Below are 23307 nucleotides of genomic sequence, written 5' to 3'. Positions count from 1 at the left end.
CTTTAGATCTCTTTGCAGCAGAGTTGCAGAAGCCAAGATTCTTGCCCCATGTGCACGAGAGAGTGGCCTGAGATCCATACCACTGCACACCATGGGGCCTGGGAAGCCAGACGGCATACCGTCCTGAGGGCAGAACCAGCATAACTAGGATGCTTGGGGGACTAGTACCAAGAAGGAAAGCAGCAGGTAAAAGGTCCCAATACCAGCTGCCAGCACACGAAGCAGGAAGACGGTTAGATCTGGGGCCAGCAGCCTCAGGGCACTGGAGTAAAGGCTTAGAGCAGAGAAGCAAGGATAACACATTTGATTCCAGAAAAGTCTCTCCTGTTTACCTTCCAAACACAAATTTACAGAGGAAATGTTATTTTTTAATCTGGTATGTAATGGTATGTGGTTATAAATCCTTATCAGTGATGCAGACTGAACTATTTATAGGTGCAACAATTTTGAGACTGACCACGTGCTGATAATTGGTCAAGCTGGGTGGTTTATAAACTCACTTTCCTTTCATGTATGCTTAAAATTTTCCAAAATAAAAAAAGTTTAAACAAAATCCTCTAACATCATAAAAACAAATTTCACAGTAGGAGAATGTGAGAAATGTATTCTAGCAGCATGATCAAGTGCCAGACATTCCGTGAGGACACAAGGCCACTAAGCCACCAACTCGAGCAGCCAGTTTTCTTCCCAAGGCAGCAGCGTCCTCGCCAGGACCCCAGGGCTGGTGCTGGGACGCAGGCTCCAGATAGAAATGGCAGCAGCCACGATTGCCTCTCTGACGCTGGTGTGACGTCCGGAGCTGCCTGCCACCGTTCAGTGCCACACGCTTGCTGTCAGGAGCGCCTGGACTCGGGGGCATGCAGGGTGCTGAGCTCCCCACCTGGCTCTTCCCTGGGAGAAAATCATGTCAGCCATAAATGACAACATGGACACACAAGAAAGCCTTCTATGAAAGGGACTTCTGAGGCTGAAAAAAGACCTCAAGGATCGATTCAGCCGTTCAGAGCGGCAGGCCTCCTACAAGTGGAGCCTGTGGTTTCGAGCTGCCCTTCCTCTGTCCATGCAGGGCCTGCTCCCGGGAATGCCCTTCACTCACACTCTCCTGGGGAAGTAAAAACCTACAAGTCCGCCAACATTCTGTCATCTGTAAAGTGTTCAACGCTGCCCAGGCCAAACACAGCCATGCCATTTTCATTTGTTCCTGAGCCAGTCCCAGGTCCTTCTGGCCCAAGACCCTCCACAGCCCTTCTCCTGCCCTGCAAGGTAGGGGTGACCTCTGAGGACTGCAACTTCCAGGTCCCTGAAGCCAGCTCACTTCCCCTGGACTCAGCCAGTAAGAGGCACTGGCAAGAGACTGGAGGGTGGGAGAAGGGAGATTAGGGTGTCTCTTCCCTTTCTTCTCCACCTCGCAGCATTCCTGTCTCTAGGCCCACCCCTGACCCCGGGCTCTGATAACACCTCCGCCTCCCTTTGTCTTCCAGGAGGAGGATGGGAGTGATGTCCTGCTGTTCCAGGACATCTCACTGCATTCCCCCAAGGAGTCAGCTTCTCAGCAACTCTCCCACTGAGGCAACCAGTCCTCGGATTAAATCCTCTCATTCTGCACAGTTTCCTTTTTCCAGTGTGAATTGATGGTCAATTCACCATCTTCCTTCAACCGTGGCATGGTCACTGCTTTCTCACCAGTCCCTCCTGACTGCCTCTGAGCTTCCTCACCCCAAGGTCTGCTTGGGCTTTCGATGCCCTTAGCCCAGGGCAGGGGGCACTCGGTTATTCATTAGAGGTTGCCTTGCTCCTAGAAGGATATCTCAAGTGCAGAGTTGGCACTTGGTAGGTATCCAAAAACTACGGAGTTAAATAAACACAAGCATACCTCATAAGCTTTTAAAAGTTAGAAGAAGGGGGTACCTGGGTGGCTCCGTCAGTTGAGCGTCCGACTTTTGGTTTCAGCTCAGGTCACGATCTCAGGGGGGTGAGATGGAACCCCACATCGGGCTCTCCGCTCAGCAGGGAGTCTGCTTGAGATTCCCTCCCCCTCTCCGTCTGCCCCTCCCCTCTGTTTAGGCTATCCCTAAAATGAATAAATAAATCTTTAAAAATAAATAAAAATAAATAAAAGTTAGAAGAAGGCCACAGGAAGAGAAAACTCTTGGAAACATCTTTCAGGGACAGAAGAAGGATGCTTTTGAGGGGAAACTGATTCTACAGATTCACCACCCATGAATTACAGCCATTTCCCAGACAATAGGGCAAAGACTTACATTATGAATTTAAATAAACAAAACTGTGCTATATTTCCAGCTCCTACAAGGAATTTCATAGAACCTTCCAGCCGCGCGAGGACAACACAGTAGTTACAGACAGGGCCTCCAGGGGCAGGCTGCCAAATCCTGGCCCCACCACCTACCGGCCAAACGAACCCTGGCAAGTTAACTTCCCGTACCTAGGCTCTCTCTTCTGGAAAGGTGGAATAATTGTGCCCTGTGGTTTTGTTTCAAGAGCTAACTCCAACAGTACACACTGGCACCATTAGTCATTATCTGCAGCGTAGCTCCAGGGGTCTCAAATTCAACTGCCATCACAACAGAAAGAAGCATGTGCAGCTGCCAGCGTGAGAAGTGAGAGGGATGGTGCCCAAGGCCTACCAGGGCATCCAGGCCTCTCCTCCGACGTTCTCATTCGGAACTCTCAAGCCAAACTGCCCGCTGTGGGCCAACGCACCTGCCAGTCTGCCATCCCTGAGCTCTAAACCAGTCTTCCCAGTGAAAGGAGAACACGGAGGCCCCAAAATAATATGTGCTTGTCGCCTGGCCCCACAAACAGTGAGAGGCCAAGAGGCCCCGTTCCCTCCGTGCCATTTCAGGCTCAGAAGGAAAGGAGAAATGAAACCAGAGGGCTGGTCACATGCGGCCAAATCAAAGGGGACACCTGAAGCGCACAGTCAGAGAGAGCTTCCAGAGAGGAAGAAATAAGGAAGTTGGTGGTAGAAGGGGCAGAAAAAGTGAAAGCAAACTGACAGCAGCTTGAGGAAGAAGAGGGGCTGAAGTCCTGAAAACCCGAGAGAGCCACTAAGGAAAGGACACTGGGGTGGCTTCATGAGAAAAAAGAAGACGGGCAAACCCATAATCACTGAACAAAGAGGGAAAAGGAAGACATGGGCTCGATGTGTCCCGAGGGCTTTCATAAGTCACATCGTTCATCCCTCACACCTGAGAGCTAAGATACGATGACCCATTTTTAGACAAGACGACACGATGCCAGGTAAAGTGCCATATGATCACAGACTAGGAAGAAGCAGAACTGAGATTTTTTTTTTTTAAGTCCTATGGGCTGTAAAATTGCCAGATAAAATACAGGATGCCCTGTTAAATTTGCATTTCACATCAGTTCTTAGTATACGCACGTTCCATGCGACATCTGGAACACACATATACTAAAAAATTACTCATTGTTTATTTCAACTTTAAATATGGCTCCTCATCCTGTTTTTATTTACTAAATCTGGCAACCCTATCTGGTTTCCAAATCTCTCTCCAGTATACCAAGTTCACTCAAAGAATCCTTGGGTGGAAAAACAGAAAGGAGCTAACGATAAAACTAAAAGGAGGGATAACGCACACAGGTGGCCTGATGGAGAATGCTAATCTGCAACACATAAAATTAAGAGTAAAAACAAAAAAGGTGAGCAGTGGCATGTGAGAACTACAGAAAGAATACACTGTACTTATGAAACGCAGCAAAGCCTAATGGTTTTCATCTGTGGGCTAACAAGTGAATTCCAGTTGCCTTTTCACATTGCCCAACAGAGATTCCAACGACCCAGAGCTGCAAGGCTCTGGGCCAAGTAAGAGCCAACCAAATAAAGGATTAAAGTCATTAGTGCTAATCTCCCTTACCTGAAAAAGAACGGGAGGGCATTCAAAGTAGCTTGGGAGGCCGACTGAAGAGAGACCAAAAGACTCCCTACAGTCTTGGCTTACAGCCACACCTCCTCAGCGACACAGCTAAGGGCCTTCCTGGGTTCAAGAAGGCTTACTTTAACTTAGTCACAATGCCAGCTGAGTCCCTGAATTATACACACTGTCCTCCTTGCCCCCTTCCATCAAACCAAAAGCCTTCACACCAGGACAGTAAAACCACAATGTGCTCTGATGAAATGTGTGTTCCTTCAACCTTCAAAAAGTCCCGAGGCGACCATTCCTATTGCTTGAGAGAGACCCAGAGGCAACAGAAAGAAAACAGGTCACTTGAGGAGTCCCTTACAAACAGAAAACTACTGGCCTCCCACAGACCTGACCCTGGAGCACAAGCTGGGGCTGTCCTTCCATCATCCGGATACTGCAAACCTGCAAAGTCAGTCAGTTTCAAAGACACTCAGGTTTTGGCTTCTGTTCTTTAGACCTGCAGCTAAACAACAGTGACACTCTTGTCTCAGCCATCAAAGCCCACCCTCTGGAACCCATACTCCTTGAAACAGGGTCAAAAGTTGCAGGACAGAGAAGCAGGCTTTGACTGTCCACTGCCCACAGTGCTAAAGACAGCAAACTAGGAAAACGCACGTTGGCTCTTTTTTCAAGAAATAACGGAAAGAGCCCTAGAACGAACCTACAAGAAAAACATGGATCTTTTAGAAGTACATGCTTGCCTCCTGCTCTCCTGTTACTCTGACACCACCGCACAGGCTGGCTTAATCCTGACTCACCAAACCCCAGGGAATCAGCCAAGTTCCCAGGCATCCCCAAGTGCCAGAGAACTGAAGGCCCTAAGAAGCCGACACAGAGCTCCCCAGGTTCAGGTCTCCAGAGAGCTCAGGCCCTGCTGCCTCTACTTCCTCCCGTCAGCTTTCCAGATGTTATTTTGATACCGCCATCTTACAGAATTATCAAGAACAGTTTTGATTTTGAAATACATTTTGGAAAACAACAGAAAGTATGGGGGGTTACTAATTATCTTACATACCATTTTCCACAGGAATAATAATTCACAAATTACCAAAACACTCGGATGCGTATGGTCTCATTTTACCCTTAACAACAACCGTGGGTTGCAAGCAACACCAGTATTAACCCTGAAGACTATCGTTTTAACAGGTAAGTCCACCAAGGTGCAAAGGCTCTGACTGCAAGAGAACTTACCCAGTAAAGCAGTGAGAGCCTCCACCAACTGGAACCCACGTCCCGTAGGGCCTGGTATCCTCTGGTGTGCCGCACTCCTTTCGCACAGTGAGCGACGCCAAGGTCGCACACCAAAACAATTCCACAGATATGCAAACGGTGGAAGACTGCACAGCAGGAAAAAACACCTACCTCTACGGGAACAACATACTGTTTCACATGAGTTAATGTACGAACCAGGACAAAAAATCAAAGAATCCAGCGCACGATAAATACATTCTGTATAAAACCACTTACATGTAGTTTAGAACTAAGCACAGCAAACCTACAGTGACAGAGTCAGTGCAAGGTGACTTTCTGGGGCGTGGTGACTGGAACAGAGTACAGGGCAGCTTGGCGGAGGAAATGCTGATAATAGCACGCATCTTGAGCAGGGTGAGGATGACACCAGTGAATTCACTTCTAAGTTCATTCAGCATGAATGCGTGCATTCAAATCTTGTGCCCTTCACTGTAAGCATACCATTCTCCCATTAGTTTATAAAAAGTAAACCTGGGCACCCCACAAACAAATGCCGCAAAGTTTCCCGAGCATCTACTACTGCGTCAAGGCTGTGGAAAGATGCCAAGGATCCTCCAAATGGCAGAGCTTTTATGCACGAGTCACCATGCGAGGGACCCTCAGGCTGCCTGTGTTCAAATCCCTATTCTTTTTTTTTTTTTTTTAAGATTTTATTTATCTATTTGACAGAGAGAGAAACAGCAAGAGAGGAAACACAAGCAGGGGGAGAGGGAGACGCAGGCTTTCCGCTGAGCAGGGAGCGCAACTTGGGGCTCGATGGACCCTGGGATCACGACCTGAGCCAAAGGCAGACCTGAGCCAAAGGCAGATGCTTAATGACCGAGCCACCCAGGCGCCCCTCAAATCCCTATTCTACCACTTACTGTGACCCTCAAGAGGTTGCTGACACTCCTGCACCTCACTGCTTCCCCCAGGACATGGAGATGGCAGAGGGTTGCTATGAGTCCCTAAATAAAGTGTTTGGAACTGTACCGGGCACACGGTAGGACTGTACCATGCAGCTACGATCATCACAGGGTAAGACAGATTCACAGGTGAAGCATGACAAAGTACCTGCCTTCAAACAGAAGGAAAACACAAATATCTGCTCTGAGTAGCCAGAGCAGATTATGAAAACACAGAAATGCTCCTACTGTTCCCCTGTCCCCTCCCTCCCTCCCCCTTCTGCAGTTAGCCCCTGGATGGAACCCGGGAACAGACTTGCCCAGCAGGGTCCCACTCTCCTCCCCAGTCTGCTTCTTTCCCCACATTCAGGTTCCAGAGTCAGAGGGGAGTGTCCCTCCTGATACCAGCCCTGCCCCCATCTTCCTCTAGGTTAACTTCCATTTATCCTTCAGGTTTTCACTTAAAAATCACCTCCCGAGAAGGAGAAAGCCCTCCTTGACTATGGTCCCCATTTCTAGATTGAGTCAGGGGCCTTTCGCCAACTTCCCATGTGCTGTCTCATCCCAGTTGTTATATATGGAACACTGTCTAGTATACAGCAGGTGATCAATACATTAAAAAAAAAAATCCACTCTGACTGCGCTAGTCAGACTATTTTTAAGTATAGGTTATAAAATAAGTACAGAGAGACTGATTCCAGATTGGGACAGGGGCGAAGGGAGGGAGAAGGGAGAGCCTAAATGGCTGTGCTTAAGCAGAGGGGCAACTACTGGGGTGCTCTGGACAGGGCACAGGGGTGGACACACTAAGGCCCACTAATGGAAGCTGACCGCGCCAGAAAGGGGTGCAGGGACTTCCCCTCCCCCTGGCCCCCGTGCACCGGAAGTACCCTTCCATCTAAGGCAGGGAGTCTGCTACCCTGGAAACACTCCCTCAGGCCTGGCATCCTGGGAATTTGCTGTGGTAATGGGGTAGCCCTGACCAGTCTCGCTGAAGAAACTAGGAGGAAAAGGCCCACAACAAAACAAAGATAAAACTTATCAGGGACTGATTTATAGCCGCCCTCCCACGGGCTGCGCAGCCTGGCGCTGAAGCTCCGAGCACGGGCCTGCGTTCAAATCCTCACCCCACCTGGCTGACCTGGACAGGCTGGCAAGTGACCCAACCTGAGCCCACCCGTGCTCGTGTGGAGCTGCGCACGACGGCAGCCCTGATCCCACAGGAGGGCAGCGAGGGTCCAGTAAGACGCTACAGGCAAACCCTTCCCAAACAAACCCGTTTGTTGAAGGACAGAAAAGAACCAGATGTGGGAGAGGCAACAGGCAATAAAAACCAAAGGTGGTGCAAGATATCCACAGCACTTTAATTACAACGTTTTCAGGAAGCCTGGGTGGCTCAGTCAGTTAAACGAGACTGCCTTCAGCGCAGGTCATGATCCTGGAGTCCCTAGGATCGAGTCCCGCAAGGGGATCTTCACTCAGCAGGGAGCCTGCTTCTCCCTCTGCCTCTGCCTACCACTCTCCCTGCCTGTGAGCGCTTTCTCTCTGTCTCTGACAAATAAATAAAATCTTTAAAAATAAAAAATCAAAAAAAATAAAATGTTTTTAGGTCCAGGGGTGACCGGGTGGCTCAGTCGTTTGAGTGGCCAACTCTTGGTTTGTGCAGCTCAAGTCATAACCTCAGGGTCCTGGGATAGAGCCCGGCCTCTGGCTCCTCCGTGCTCAGTGGGGAGTCTGCTGCAGGACTCTCTCTCCCCCTCTGCAACCCATCCTCACTCATGCTCTCTAAAATAAATAAATAAATTTTTAAAACTATATGTTTTTAGGACCAAATTCATAACTTCAACACCAGGACCACAAAAAAACAGCTAGCTGCTTTTGTGGATCAGAGCACATTTTTTCCTTTAAAAAAAAAAAAAGTTTTTAAGTCCCTAAGAATAGAGGTTATCAGGGGCTGGAGGTAAGGGAAAATGGAGTTTTTGTTTAAGAACTGTCCAGAGACAGTTTCTGTTTGGGATAATAAAAAAAGTTCTGGAGATGGTGGGGTGACGATGGCTGCCCAACACTGTGAATGTCCTTAATGCCACTGAACTGTACACTTAAAAATGATTAAACTGGTAACTTAATGTTGCATATAGTTTACAATTTTTTTTTTAAATCACACCAAAAAAGTCACTGGTCCTCTTCACTGGATATATAAGATAATTCTCAATAACAAGGTTACAGGGGCACTTGGGTGGCTTAGTCAGTGGGGCGTCTGACTTTGGCTCAGGTCATGATTTCGGGGTCCTGGGATTGAGCCCCACATCAGGCTCCCTGCTCAGGGGGGAGTCTGCTTCTCCCTCTCCCCCCCCACCCCTGCTTGTGCTCACGTGTGCTCACGCTCTCTCTCTCTCATATAAATAAAATCTTTAAAAAAAAAAAAAAAGGCTACATGCATTCAAGGTTCAAAATGATGTGAAATAATTAATATACTTTACAAAAGAAATGGCACCTTAGCAATTAGTGATCTCTACCTGAAGAAGTCCGAGACTCTTCTTTCCGGCATATATACTTAAATTGTGCTCTTTGGTTAACAAAGATGTTAAGATCATCTAGCCATTTTTCCCCCCCTCAAATTTTAGTGTTTCTATAATCAGGAGCTACTAAATGAAGCAGAGACACAATGTTTTGACTCTCTGCAAATGTCTTTGTTTAGATAAATTAAGGCCTGTCTAGTGAAGACGAAAAAAAAAAAAAAAAACACCCTCAATAGAATAAAAGTTATTATTTGAGCTGGTATATTAGGATAACAGGGAAAAAACTTACCACTTACATGCAAATAATGTCACAAGTCGAGAAGCTCTTTCTATAATTAAACACCAAATAAATCATTTTTCTCAAGACTATTTTAGCCTTTCTACCTCAATCTCAAGAACACCAACAGCACTGAAAAGACTCTTTGCTTAGGAGGGCAATGCATGCCGTGTTGAATCTCGTGCAGGTACTAGGTTTCTAAGAACTTCCTTTGGCTCATGCATACTCCATGTTTTCATTCTTTCACTTTCCTCTTTCCTTCTATGGAAAACTTTTTTGCATCATGACCAACGTCTGGCTGCATATCCCAGCGCTGCTCCTCAGTACCTAGTGGCCTCATTTGATCCGAAGTGCCCTGAGATGCCCTGGAGGGTATTAACCAGATCACTCTGGACACACACCTGGCACCCACAGCAGGCTGGTTTGATCTGGAACAGATGCGTGGAAGATTATCCCGTCAATCAACACTGCTTTTTTAAAAAACTGGACTCTGGAATTGCCCATAAACTAGTATCTCTAATTAACTGTAACGTACAAAGTCTTTACTTTCACATAGCTCTGGATTAAGGACTTAGGAAATCCGATCCGTCCAACAATATTCCATGAAAGGAACATGGGTGGGCCTCGGGGTGTAACAGGAATAGAGGCAAACCACCTAGATAATTTCCATCTACAGGCAGATGCAAATTATGAAATTAAAATATCAATGACATTTCTTTTCAATCATCACCACATAAGACAGAAAATTAAAAACAAACAAAAAGCCCCCGGTGCCCACCTGGCCACAGACGAATTGAGCAACGGCTCTCCCCATCTCCCGGCCTTACAAAATACACTACAGGCTAATGAAACTGTGAGTGAAATTATGACACATCGTTTCTCTTAAAGGTACTCTACAAAACAGAGAGGGTGATACAGCCCTCCCTGGAACCAGGACAAGGGTCCGCTGAACTTCCTCTCTTGCTTCCACCTGCATGCGGGTGATTTCTGCATTCCCAACTCTCTGGACTGGAAAGTGCTGGAGAAGGAAGAAGGACCATTCCCTCTGCTCTTAATTCCCTACGGCACCACGCCAGGGCCAAGCTGGATGAAAGTCAAGTGCAATCCTTGGCTGGCTGCTAGAGAAGCCCTTACATTCCTTCTGGATATTTCAGAGTACTGGCACACAGTAGGCCGTTCACAAGTACTTGAAGGTGGAATGGTGCCTATTTCAGGCTATATTCACCACATGCCATTTTGTGCCTGACTGAGGAGGCAAAGGGAAAAAGAAATCACAGAAAACTTCCCATCATTAGGGGCACCTGGGTGGCACAGCGGTTAAGCGTCTGCCTTCGGCTCAGGGCGTGATCCCGGCGTTATGGGATCGAGCCCCACATCAGGCTCCTCCGCTGTGAGCCTGCTTCTTCCTCTCCCACTCCCCCTGCTTGTGTTCCCTCTCTCGCTGGCTGTCTCTATGTCTGTCGAATAAATAAATAAAATCTTTAAAAAAAAAAAAAAGAAAACTTCCCATCATTAAATAAGTATTACAAAACCGGGTGCCTGGGTGGCTCAGTCAGTTAAGCGTCTGCCTTCAGCTCAGGTCATGATCCTGGGGTCCTGGCTGGGGTTGAACCCCAAGTTGGGCTCCCTGCTCAGGAGGGAGTCTGCTTCTCCTTTGCCCTTCCCCTCGCTCGTGCTAATAAATAAATATTTTTTTAATTTTATAATGAATTTTAATCACTAAATTGCACCCCATACATCAGATCTAGGGACCAATAGTAAGTAAGGGGGTGAGTTATTTCTAAATAACCATAAATCAAACTATTAACCCTTTTGAGCATTATTCTCCCTAAAAAAGAACACTTCCACAAGTGAGATTTGTAATTTACTGGAATGAGCACTGGAATAAAATTCATCGCTATAAACTTGACAGCCATAAAAGATAAGAAAATTCGACAGTACTGGGGAAGAAGGAAGAGTCTGCAAGTTAACACCCCCCCCCCCTCCGAGATCCTGACAATTAGAAACATTTTCCAGAGCATTCGTTTCCCTGTCAAGAAAGTTTCAACCACCACCAAAGAAGAACACACTGAACCTGGGAACATTTACTTCACCACCTTTGACAATAATTCAATCCATCTAAAAGCAGCTGCACTGTGACTGAAAACAAAAAGCAACTCCTACCCACTGACGGAAGAAGTATGGGAGGGAAAGAGGAAGAAGACTCGAGGAAGATCTCCTCGTTCAGCCTGGCTGTCTTTAACAGCTCAGGTTAGCATTTCTAGGTGTAAATGCGTTGATCTCTGCAAGGAATGATTTAAGGAAAAAAACGCAAGGACACGGTGCGTAACACTATTATCAAGCCCCTGAAGCTGCACTCTGCTAGCCACGCGTGGGCACACACAGGGGTTCAGCAAGGCTCTGGACCCCATCTGCAGCTACTTCCCCAGCTAGAGCTGCAGGGACTGGTAACTGCACAGATGCGCTGTTTCCCAGAGGCAGGTGTGGGGCACCGTAACATTAACAAAAGTTATATAAGAAACACCAGAGTGATCTGTCACCATCACCAAAACTGAAGTGGTAAATCGGAACACTTCCAACAGAGCCACTTTTTCCCCGAAAAGCCTGGCTCAAGAATCCTTGGAAAGGGGAACCTAAAGACACTTTGTCCCTTTCAGAGGTGCAATGTATCATGAACATCTAGATATATGCTACAAGGTAGCCTACAACATCACCCATGGTTAGAAGGCAAGAGCTTGGGAAGCAGGTTGAGGGTAGTAGTCCCCCCAAGTATACAGTGTATCCATTCATCCACCTGGTCGGCCTTACAAAATCCACTACAGGCTAATGAAACTGTGAGTGAATATGACACATGCATGGTCAGGAGACAGGGACGCCCTCACCCAGTTAAAAACAAAACCAAAAACCTCCACCACCCAATGCCTCCGGAGTCAAGCCAGCATACCCCTGAATATCTACCGCATGCCAGGCACTGAGGAATAGGAGTAAACAAAGCAATTCTGCCCCTGAAAGGGATTTACGCATCTGCCAGGGGAAACCTATGTGATGGGGCGTGGAAGGAGCGACAGAGGGGTCCTGTGGGACCCCATGAACGGGCACATAATCCGCCGTGTGGCTGGCAAAGAGGCACTGCCGTGCGCACTGGGCTGGGGGTGGAAAAGGCAGTGAAGTCTACCTAGATTTACGAGGTAGAAGGGAAGGGAGGAGTAAGGAATAAGACTAAGGGCAGGAAGTACATCCCAGAGCAGTCAGAGAAAGCTATTAAAATTCCAGGAACTAGCAGTTCAACCAAGTGAGAGCTTCAAGAATGCGAGGGGTCCATCTGTGAAGCATGCAGGGGCCAGACCAAGCAGAGCCTGGCAAACAACCAGAAAGTCTACCTGGATCCAGAAGGTAATGGAGAGCCACTGAAAGTTTGTAAATAAGCAATAACTATTTCAGGTTTTTGCTGTAAGGCAGTCTCTCTGGTCTTGAACAAGAGTCACCACGAACCAGGTACTGGTGATTCTCTCAACTATTCCCAGCAAAACCAATCAGGAGAACACCGCAAAAAATCTCCTCTAATGTTTTGTGTTTTTTTAATCAGATACAAAAATACATTATATGAAATACACAGAACGGGCGTATGAACACGAAGAACTTTAACTGCAGAAGAAATCTAACAATATAGCCTTTTTAAGAAGACTAACTTGTGTACAATTAGACCCAACCGTGAGGTCATACATTTCTCAAAGTTGCATCTTAGGTTGGGTGTTTCCATTAAGAATCTAAGGGGGAAAAAAACTTTAACAGGAAACACACACACACACACATACACACCACCATCACCACCACCACACCTCTTTACAAGGGCAATGTCAATCCGACAGCTTCAGAGTCTGCCAAAATGAAGTCTTAAAAATGGAAAATAGTGTATTAGGCTTCCAGAGTAAATAATCCCAAATCCACAACATTTACTATATGGTGGCTTTTATTGGTTAATGAGACCATGACACTGCTGATGTTTAAAATAGCCAGGTCTTCTAATCATGCCATACCAACCTCTTTTTTTACAATAACCTCAAAATGCCTTTTTATTTATGTATTTCCCTAAACTTCTATAATAAAGTACTAATTTTATAGAGAAACATACTTAAATACTAGTGACTTGTTTCAGGCCTTTATTTTCAAACCAGACACATGGTGAAGGTCTGAACTGGTCTAGAAAAAGCACACACCTTAGAAAAAGAGCCATGTCAGCTGTGAAGCTCTGCTTCTACTCTGAGAATCCCAGCAACTAACTAGTCTAGAACGGTGAGCCCATCCAGTGACTGCCCACTACTGCATTTCCTCATCTGCTCAGAGACCACCACCCACGGACACCTCTCACTACAATGAATCAGATCATCACCAATTACACTTTCACCCACAATACAAGCTGATAGATCTAGCCTAACAGCTAAAAGCTACTCAACAGAGTTAGTGAGCATTTGTTTTTTGTTTATTTTCTCCACTCCAAAGAAGAAATTATGATCTACAATCAGCATCCTGGTTCCACTGCTGATTTACTGGCAGAAATTGGATAAGCACTCAAAACATTCCATTCCACCCCTAAGCCCCAAGGAAAACACACTAGGGCCAAGCTTGTAACTCCCAGATGCTCTAGGTACTTGGACACATGGATGAGGACCTCATACAGTGGATTCTTCCCTGCAGATAATGCTGACCTCTATCATACATATGCCGAGAACACAGACCCATAAACCAGTCCAATCCATTATTAAATGGATAGCTTGATCCAAATAAGCACTTATATACCAAAACAGACAAAAATGACCACAGTTAAGAGTTCTGTTAGCCTTTGGACTGGTTTCTAAAAGAGCGCAGGTGGGGAGTGCGGGGGGTGCCTGGGTGGCTCAGTCAGTTAAGTGGCCAACTCTTGATTTCAGCTCAGGTCACAATCTCAGGGTTATGGGATAGAGCCCTGCATCGGGCTCCACACTCAGTGAGGAGTCTGCCTGAGGATATTCTCTCCCTCTCTGTCTCTCTCCACCCCTCCCCCCACTTACACGCTCTCTTTAAAATAAATAAATCTTTAAAAAAAAAAAAAAAAAAAGAGGGCACAACACTGAGGTATCACTACACACCTATCAGAATGGCCAAAATCCAAAAGCCAAAATGCTGGCAAGGATGTGGAGCAACAGGAACTCTCATTCACTGCTGGCAGGAATGCAAAATGGTACAGCCACTTTGGAAAGATAATTAGGCAGTTTCTTAACAAAATTAAAAATACCCTTACCATACAATCCAGTAATTGCTCTCCTTGGTATTTACCCAAAGGAGCAGAAATCTTTTGTCCACACATAACCCTCAACACAGATGTTTATTGTAGCTCTGTTTAAAAATGCCAAAAGTTGGAAGCCACCACGTCCTTCGGTAGGTTAATGGATAACTATGAAGACAGTAAAAAAGATCAGCGGTTGCTAGGTTAGGGAGGGATAAAAAGACAGAGCATAGAGGATTTTTAAGGCACTTGGTCTACTGAGTATGATGCTATAATGGTGAAACCACAGAATGTACAAACAGCAAGAATGAGCCCTAATGTAAACTACGGACCTGGGTGATTATGATGTGTCAAAGTTGGTTCACCAGTTGAAACAAATGTACCACTCTGGAGGGGAATGTTGATAATGGGGGAGGGAAAGAAGGACAGGGAGTATATGAGAAATCTCTGCACCTTCCGTACAATTTTGCTGCAAACCTAAAACAGCTCTGAAAAATAAGCTATTTAAAAAAAGAAAGAGAGAGAGATTGAGAGGATACCTCTCCTCCAGGGTGTGGATGACATCCATAATGTTTATAAATGTGCTCAAGAACATGAGAGTTAATATTATATGTAAAGGAAATAATAAAGGGCAGGAAGGCAAGTAATAGGATTATGGTGCCATTTTCCCTTCAAATTAACTACAATAGTGAAAAATCTAGCAAGGCCTTCATTTAATTGAATACAAGCTTTATCACAAACTTTCTAGGCAGCTACGAACAAGGGCTATGTTTAAGTTAGAGTTGTCACGGGTTATGCAGCTTAACCTTGACACAAATTACGATACGGTATTGTTCAATGGACCCCTTACACCCACAGACCCATTTCATGTAGTCACACACATTTCTCCTCCCAAATTACATACCTGAGAGGTCAAAACCACTTCAACACAATCTGGGTCCCAGATCAGTTAACGAAACTCTCAAAAGCTTAAAGGAATCTCTTCTCTGCCTTTGCTTTAGTAACACCTGCCAAGTCCTAGGGAACCAGGTAAACCACAGGCATTTTTATTTGTCTCCCTGAATATATGAATCAGAGATTAAAGAAGAACTGAGCGGCTTTTGGTACTTGTAGGCTGTCATCTAAAACAATTTTAAAACTCTACTCAGGAAGGCCACAGGACATTTCACAAAGTATATTCGGTTGGATGTCAGTTTTAGCTGAGGGTGAAATAAAGCCACCACCTTACACACTCTTCAAACCAAGTGTTCAGAAGGCCTCTCATCTTATACACCAGGAATGAACATGTTTGTCCGTGCAAAGCCAACGTGTTTGTGTACAATTTACAGACCTACTTATAATATGGTCAAGTGTCAAACAGATACCCTTTCATAGTACCTCCACCCCCTAATCCTCTCCCAAACAAACAAAAACAGCCTGAATTGCTCACTGTATGCAAGAGGCTAGGGATTCTGTTTCATAAAGTTTTACTACTTTCCGTGGCTCACATTCTCCAAGAGACTAACCCTCTCATTTACTAACTCAAACCTTAAATAAACTGCTTCCACCAACTTCCCCCTCTTCTCAAACCCCCACTCAGCAGAGACATCTCTCTCGGCCAAGAAAGCTACAGAGGAGGCTTGGAAGTGGCTGCCTCTGCAAATTCCTCCCCCTTCCTACCGAAAGGGCACTTCAAGAACTTGACAGTCTGGAAACGCGTGAATGTTGCTCCAATTCCATTCACCAGGACTGGATTTGAGCATGCAAAGTGTCTTTCTACAATCAATTTCTATTTAGGCTGCCAATTACACTCAAACTTTGGTGGAAATCTGCTTCCTAAGCAAATTCAGAATGCCATCCAGGTCCCATGTATGAGCTAGCATTGGGGAGCATACACACCCACTCACACATACACACTCACTCCTCCGCTCAAGACTTTTTCTGGCACAGGGGCATCCTAAACTTGCCTCATTTCATTTCCAGACTGTCATCTTTGATCCATTCCCAAATTCATGCCTTCTTCTCCATCTGAAGGTTCAGTCTAATCAGCTATTGTGCAGCAACTATGGTGATTTATCCCCTTGATTTCTTGACATTTTCTTCTCTGCTCCTGGCTGGGAAACTGTTTTGATCTGAATAGAGTTGTCTGTATGGAGATTCTGCATGTTAATGATGTGCTAGCTGGCAGGGATATTAGGTGAGAGCACACGGTGTACTTTTGCCAGTTATGTTTCGCCTCATCACGGCTATAGGGGCCTTTCTAATCGCCTGCCACACCAGGAAGGAGACAACACCTAATCTTACCCTCTTGGGGGGGGGGGGGGCTACGTGGAAACAGAACAGACAGCCTGTTCTCTCATCAAGAATCTGGACTCAGAGGCAAAATACCCCTAGGCACTACACCACCAAGGAAGCAAACACACGTACATCTTGCTCGGCAAGGGAAAAGGAGTCAGTCGATATCCTTCACCATGGTTTGAGCCTGTCCAAGCTTCACATCCTTCACTCTGCTCAGGCTAGTATAAGATGCTGCATTCGCCCGGCTATATTTCCCAAGGAAAGGACTTCCAACTAAGGTGGGAGCATCAGCTCCGGTACCCGCCCTTCCCTCTCAATCCTGGCCAGAAAACTCCACTTCCCGGATTCCCAGCCACTCTCTCCCGCCCCCTCCCAGGGCGATCAAGCTAGCGCCGTCCAGATGCCAGCGAAGTGCCCAACCCAGCTACGCACCCCCCAGCACCCCAAGCCAGGCCCCTGGAACTGACTCTGGGTTCCTTCCTCTCCCACAGCCTAGGGATCCCCAGATTCTGGACGCACCGCCCCCCCACCCCCAGGCAGACTAGGACTGAAAAAAGTCCCACCCCGCCCCCCAGCCACGCCACCAGCCTCCAGGACTGCCCGGGAGGGGCCTCCTCCCCAGAGGCGAAAAAGGAACGTGGGTGGTTGTCCAGCAGCTTTCTCCCACACCCCTAGAGGAGCCTGACCCCCAGGGGAGGCCAGACTCGCGTGGCCCCGGGGGGACACCTCCCTCTCCCCCACCCCCCGGGGGCCAGCAGTTCTTGGCAGAGTGTATGCTTGCTGCGGTTTCCCGGGAGCCTCGGGGAGTTCGGGGGCTGCCTGGTCCAGCTGCAGCCTCTCCCGGAGGCGGGCGGAGGTCGGCGCCACGGCGCGTCCCCGGGGGTCACTCACGATGGTCACGCTGGCTTTGCGCAGGTCGCGGTTCTCCTCCTGCAGCGCCTTGCACTTGAGTTTGTAGGTCTCCAGCTCGATCTTCAGCACCTTGTTCTCCTGCTGCAGCGAGGCCAGGCGGTTGGTGAGCTCCTCCAGGCGGAACGGCGAGATGACAATGCCCCCCGACTTCCCACCGCCGCCGCCTCCCCCGCCGCTACCGCCACCGCCGCCGCCCGAGGTCGACGAGCAGGAGGACTGCATGGCGGCCGAGCTGCTGCTGTTGCCCCCCGCCCCGTCCGTGTCGCTCTCGCTGGCGCTGTCCGCCATGGCTGCAGCGGGCTGGGGAAAGGAGGAGGAGGAGCAGGGAGGCGGCGGCGGCGGCGAAGGCTGGACTGCGAATGAGTGGGCGCCGGGCGAGCACAGGGGAGCGCCGAGCTGGGCGCCTGGCAGCAGGGCGCAGACTCCGAGCGGCGGCGAGAGAAAGAGAGGGAGCTTCCCGCTGCCAAGGGACCTCCTCTGCCAGAGAACAGAGACCCCGCCCGGGCTCGGGCAGTACTGCACTGGGGCTCGCTCCAGCCGGGCCTGGCGCGCTCGCTTAGGCCGCCCTACAAAGCTGGCGGAAAGCTCCGGGACCCGCCCGCCGCCGCCGCCGCGGCCCGCCTCCCGGCGCCGGCCCGCGGTCCACGGACGCGTGGGCCCGGCGGGTGCGGGAAGGCCAGGCCAGCCTCCGCACCAGCTGCGCGCCGACCGCACGTGTTCCGAGGGAGGGCCTCCTGGCCCCCCGACCTAAGCCCCCCCCGCCCAGCCTCTTCCGGGCTCGCACCGGCTCCGGGGAAAAGGAAACCCAGTGCCCCGCTAGCCTCGCAGGTGCTGGGGACACGTGGAAAGGTCACACCGGCTCCCGCATCCAGCCCTGGCCGAGCCGTGGCCCCATCTTCCGCGGGAGTGCGTGTGCTCCTGTCTCCCTCTGTCTGTTTCAAACATAGACGCAGCCCTTTCAGTTTTATCTTCTCGGTGAGCTTAACTGGGAAGCCTAGGATAGCGCTAAGAGAACAGAAAGTTCCCCCGCCAGGAGCCGAGTGGGGTGAAACAACAGCAGCCACAGGTTGACCTCCTTAAGAAATAACTTGGCGGAAGAGACACGCCGCCTTCTTTACTCCTCCTCCTAATAATCTCATAAACCGTACCGCGCTCCACTGTTTAAACAAGGTGCAACTTTTTTTGCTTTTTGCATCTTGAGAGCAGTGCCAGGACGTGTCACGCAATATGATTAAGACACTAACACTTATCTACTCCAAGACGAAAGAAAGAAACACTTTCTATGGATTAAAATCCATCTCTTTAAGTGCCAGTTCTCCAAACTGCAGACATAGCATTATGCTATACAAATAATGATGATTAAGTGGGAATACGGCATAACCATCACCCTTATTTACTATCACCTTGCCCACTCCTAGAAAACTTTAATAGGTTAAAAATAAAACATTAATTAGTCTAATGTGATCTAATTCAGAGTTCTAGTTTTGAAGTATAAGAAATTCGAAATCGAAACTTTTATTCCCCCCCTTCCCTCCCAAAGAAAGGCGTGCAGGAAATCCGCCCAGCAGGTGAGGTGATTCTAAACATCTTTAAACTGCTGACACAAAACAGCTTTCACTTATGTATAAAAATTGGAAAGTGAAACTGACCAGACTAGTTATTATCTGAGCTTAGGCAAAGAAAGAACAAACACTTGGAAACAAAATAGAAAAAAAAAACAAAACAAAACGTGAAAATTTTCTGTAGCTTTGAACTTTTGGAAACGTTTATAATGTGTCACGAAGGATAAAGAGGTGGATTTAATGATTTTTATTCCCAGTCCTCTGTTATCTTTAAACCTAAATTTGATCTAATGATTAAACTGTCATTCAGTGGCTAATGGAAACTGGTACCTCGGAAAAAACTAAAATTCCAAGTGTTCCAAATGACATCATCTTCTACCAAGATGGCTGCTTCTAGCAGACAGCTGAGAAATGCCAACTGCAATTAACCCCCAAATTTCTCCAATTTTTAGTGCTAAAGGACTTCTGAACTTAGTCACTGTTGGTGTGGCAGGAAACAAACAAAAGAATTGGCTTTGCTCTTCAGAAACCTGCAGCCAATGTAAATTGTTAAAAGTGATCCAGTGTAATTTTCATTGAAACTTATTTCTCTCCCTGACTTTTCTGTTTGGGGATCTGGTACATGAGACAAGCAGCTCGTTAAAGTAGAAACGGCTTCTGGAAAACTCACTTGCTGGGTGAAATGGAAGAGTAAAGCTAGTAGGGAGCAGCACCACAGGGAGAAACTCAGATTTAACAGCATTCTTTCCGCTTTATTCAGCGCCGTGATAGAATCTTAGAGCCGGTCTGGCTTCCATACTTCACAAGTTTCTATTGTTCCCTATCCCATAGTATCTTAAAGCTTCCACTTTTAGAGCTTATTGCAACAGAAACATTCCTTCTAGGCAGAGCAAGGGGCAAGTTGGCTCTCTCTTGGCTTTATCACCAACTACCTCAGAAAGACTGACTTCTTCAAGTCAGCATGGGGGTGGGGTTTAAAGCGCCTGACTGTCTTAAAGGGCCCACGTTATAGGAAGCTTAAAAATGTATTGGTCTTGGATAGGATCTGGAGGAAAACTGCATTTTGACAGGGTGTCTGTAGGCAGTCATTGTGTTTAGAAGCCTTGGGGGAAAGCCATCTTCTAAAGCTTCCCTACTGATACAGATGGGAATAAACTGGGGAATATTTTTTTCACTGTGGTTTTTATTGTTATTGCAAAGCAGAAGCGTGTCTAATTTTCTACTTCTTGTAAAAGTGATTCCCCTTATAAACAGACCATTTATCACAACATCGCTACAGTAATAGCATTACAATGGAAACACTGGTTACAAAACCAATAATATCAGTATAAAACTCCTTCTCAGCTTTCTAGGGGAAATGAATCAGAAGAATAGGTGGCAGTGTGTGCTGCCTGGAGGAAGAAGAGACATGTTTAGATAATCACTTCGTGGGAGAAATAATGAAATTTACCTTTGCCCTAAATTCAAGCTGTAAAATATAACAACAAAGGAAAAGAATACCTTAAGTTTAATTACAAGGCACAATATCACAACCTTTCTATGTCTAATGCCCTTTGTGCAGCTGATTTACTCTATGGCCTTGAACCTTCCAATAGTAAAATTAAAATAATGCCAAATGTAGGGGCGCCTGGGTGGCACAGCGGTTAAGCGTCTGCCTTCGGCTCAGGGCGTGATCCCGGCGATCTGGGATCGAGCCCCACATCAGGCTCTTCTGCTATGAGCCTGCTTCTTCCTCTCCCACTCCCCCTGCTTGTGTTCCCTCTCTCGCTGCCTGTCTCTATCTCTGTCAAATAAATAAATAATATAAAAATCTTTATAAAAAAAAAATAATAATAAATAAAATAAAATAATGCCAAATGCAATAATCCCATTTTTTTATTTTTTATGGCTATAAATAAATTGCTCTACATATCTAATGTCATACTAATGTCACATACTAGTGATTTCATTCAAATTCCGAATGGATTCTGTGGATGGTTGTAAGACCCATTGTCAGTTTTGAAAAGAATCAGAATGAGCCTATATGAGCTGGTTATCACAGAGTGCCAAAATTTGGAGAGAATCATAGAAGAATGGGCTACTATGGTGTTATCATTTTCTTGCAAAGTAGTTGATATTGAAATATATCTTGTTTATTGAAATATATCTACAGTCCCTACTATTACTTATCTTAAACCGCCCCATTTCTTCAGCATGTTTTTTTCAATATTTTACACTTACAGATGTCAAACTAGTCTTACATATCCAGCATCCCACCCTGGCAAAAGATCATGACTACAAGATTAATTACATATCTTATCACTATCCTCTTGTTTGTGTTGACTCATTATTGGTTCAAAGGAATCAAAACCATCTCTACAAATGGCAGACAAAAGAAGTATGTCATCAGCTAAAGTAAATTAGATGAGATTCAAGTAAGAATTTCAAAAATAAAAAACAAAAAATAAAACATATGACTTACATGTGTGGAGATTTGGCAACCTACACAACCTAAAATTTGTCTTGACACAGATCATACTGAATTACAGACCCAGAAATGCTTTTTTAAATGGTACTAAATACACAGCAGAACTTGAAAGAAAGTAAAGGGAAATGCCAGGCTCCAAAGCAAAGAAGAAAACTAGAAACAACCCAAATATTCACCTACAATATAAATCCTGTTATATTCATGTGATGGAATAATATACAGCAACATGAATGAGCAAACTACAGCTACATGAAGCAGCACGAGTGAACCTCGCACACATATTAGTAAGCAAAGGAAGCCAGACACAAAAGAATATATACTGTGTGATTGCATTTATGTAAGGTTCAAAAATAGGCAAAATAAAATCTGAGGTTAGACATCAGAATAATGATGCTCTTTGGGAGGAGATAGTGTTTGGAAAGGGTACTAGAAGATTTCTAATAATGTTCTTTTTCTTTATCCGGGTATTTGTTACATAAGTATGTTCACTTGTGAAAAGATATTGAGCTATATATTTATGATCTATGTACTTCCCTATTTGTATCTTGCACTTCAACAAAATGCATAAATCAAAAAAGGGGTGGAGTAAGGCACTATAAACCACAGTAGTAACCTGGCAGCTGAAACCAGAGCAGCAGCATTGTGGGTTTTGTTAATCATGAGTTTAATGCCCATCAAGGACAGAGTTTGAGAACTGGGGGCCATATAAGGCAAGAAGATGTAACTAAGGAACCTATAAAATGCCAGACAGTCAAAAAGCTACACCACACTGAAAGTTTTCCACCTGCAAGCAGGAAGACCACAAGGAAACTCATTTGCCTTAAACTGGATTCAGAGTTAAAAAAAAAAAAAATCTCTTTGGAAAAGTTATCATCTATATCTAAGCCTCATGGAGTTAGGGATTTCACATATATACTTCATACTACCTACATGGTCCAAAAATCCACAACCTGACATAGTATCTTAAAAGTTGGGTTGGTTTGGGAACTTTTTGGGTGATGGAAATGTTCTATATTTTCACTGTGGTAGTGGTTACACAAATGTATACATTTACCAAATCTCATCAAACATACTTATAAAGGGTATTTGCACTCGATGTAAAATCTGACCAAGAAAATAAACTGACAAAAATATTTGGCATAAAGTATTTCTGGTGTACCTGACAGAAATAAGCAAAACTTTACTCTGGAAGCAGTCTTAAAATGAAAATGGGATTACAATTGGAAATTATAAAACACACAGAGAAATAATCCCTCTCAAAAATTAACAAACAATAAGAACAAGAAGGATGGTATTCCTAGAATTTCAGTTAAGACAGTGTTGGAGAGAGTTGGATTGAGTAAAATTAAGTATGTTTAAAATAAAAGCCATAAAAGAAGGAATAGAAAACATAAGATAGAAAAAACACAAACAGACTTGGAAACAGAACAATCCAAATTACAAAACAACCAAAGAAAATATTTGGAACTTAAAATATATAGTAGGCTAAAATCAATTAACCAAAGACCAGGAACACACCTGCAGCCAAAAAAGCTAGCCTTATCTAGCTTGCTGCAATAAAAGAGAATGTACACCACAGAAATTGTGGGAGGGGTTTAGCATAGGATTTATGCTTGAACCAGGTGATTCTAAGCTAGGTTTAAGAAGGCAAGGGTCAGTTCTGAATTAGATATTTTCAAAAAGTGGAGGAAATTTGGTGATTGAGTACCTTGGTAATTTTTATCTAAGAAGCAGGAGTATGAAAGCAGGGCTAGAGTTATCATTTGGAAAGAAGCAGTAGTCACTGATATACTCAAGAGTGGGATAAAAATTACTAATTAGTTATTTTTATTGCTGCAGAGTATCTTTCTTTCTGTCTTCATACAATACCAACATGGAAGGGCCTTATCTGATCATTGCTTTTATTCTACTAGTATTGTCTTCTTTCCATTAGGAACACCTGAATTGCCAC

The 23307-nt window shown here is 45.7% G+C and overlaps 1 protein-coding gene across 1 annotated transcript in view; it reads right to left on the bottom strand.

Annotated features, from left to right (window-relative positions):
• The window catches only part of CCDC6 (coiled-coil domain containing 6), a 107011-nt gene extending 89187 nt beyond the window's left edge, over positions 1-17824 (bottom strand). Inside the window, exon 1 of the mRNA XM_026504260.4 lies at positions 17307-17824. Within this exon, the coding sequence (XP_026360045.1) occupies positions 17307-17615 (309 nt within the window). The 5' untranslated portion in view covers positions 17616-17824. The remainder of the gene's footprint in view (positions 1-17306) is intronic.
• Between the last annotated feature and the right edge of the window lie 5483 nt (positions 17825-23307).

Source organism: Ursus arctos, unplaced genomic scaffold (assembly GCF_023065955.2).
Source record: "Ursus arctos isolate Adak ecotype North America unplaced genomic scaffold, UrsArc2.0 scaffold_7, whole genome shotgun sequence".
In the NCBI taxonomy this organism is placed as follows: Eukaryota; Metazoa; Chordata; class Mammalia; order Carnivora; family Ursidae; genus Ursus; species Ursus arctos.
The sequence above is the reverse complement of the archived record's forward strand: the minus strand, read 5'-3'. Positions and strand labels throughout refer to the sequence as shown.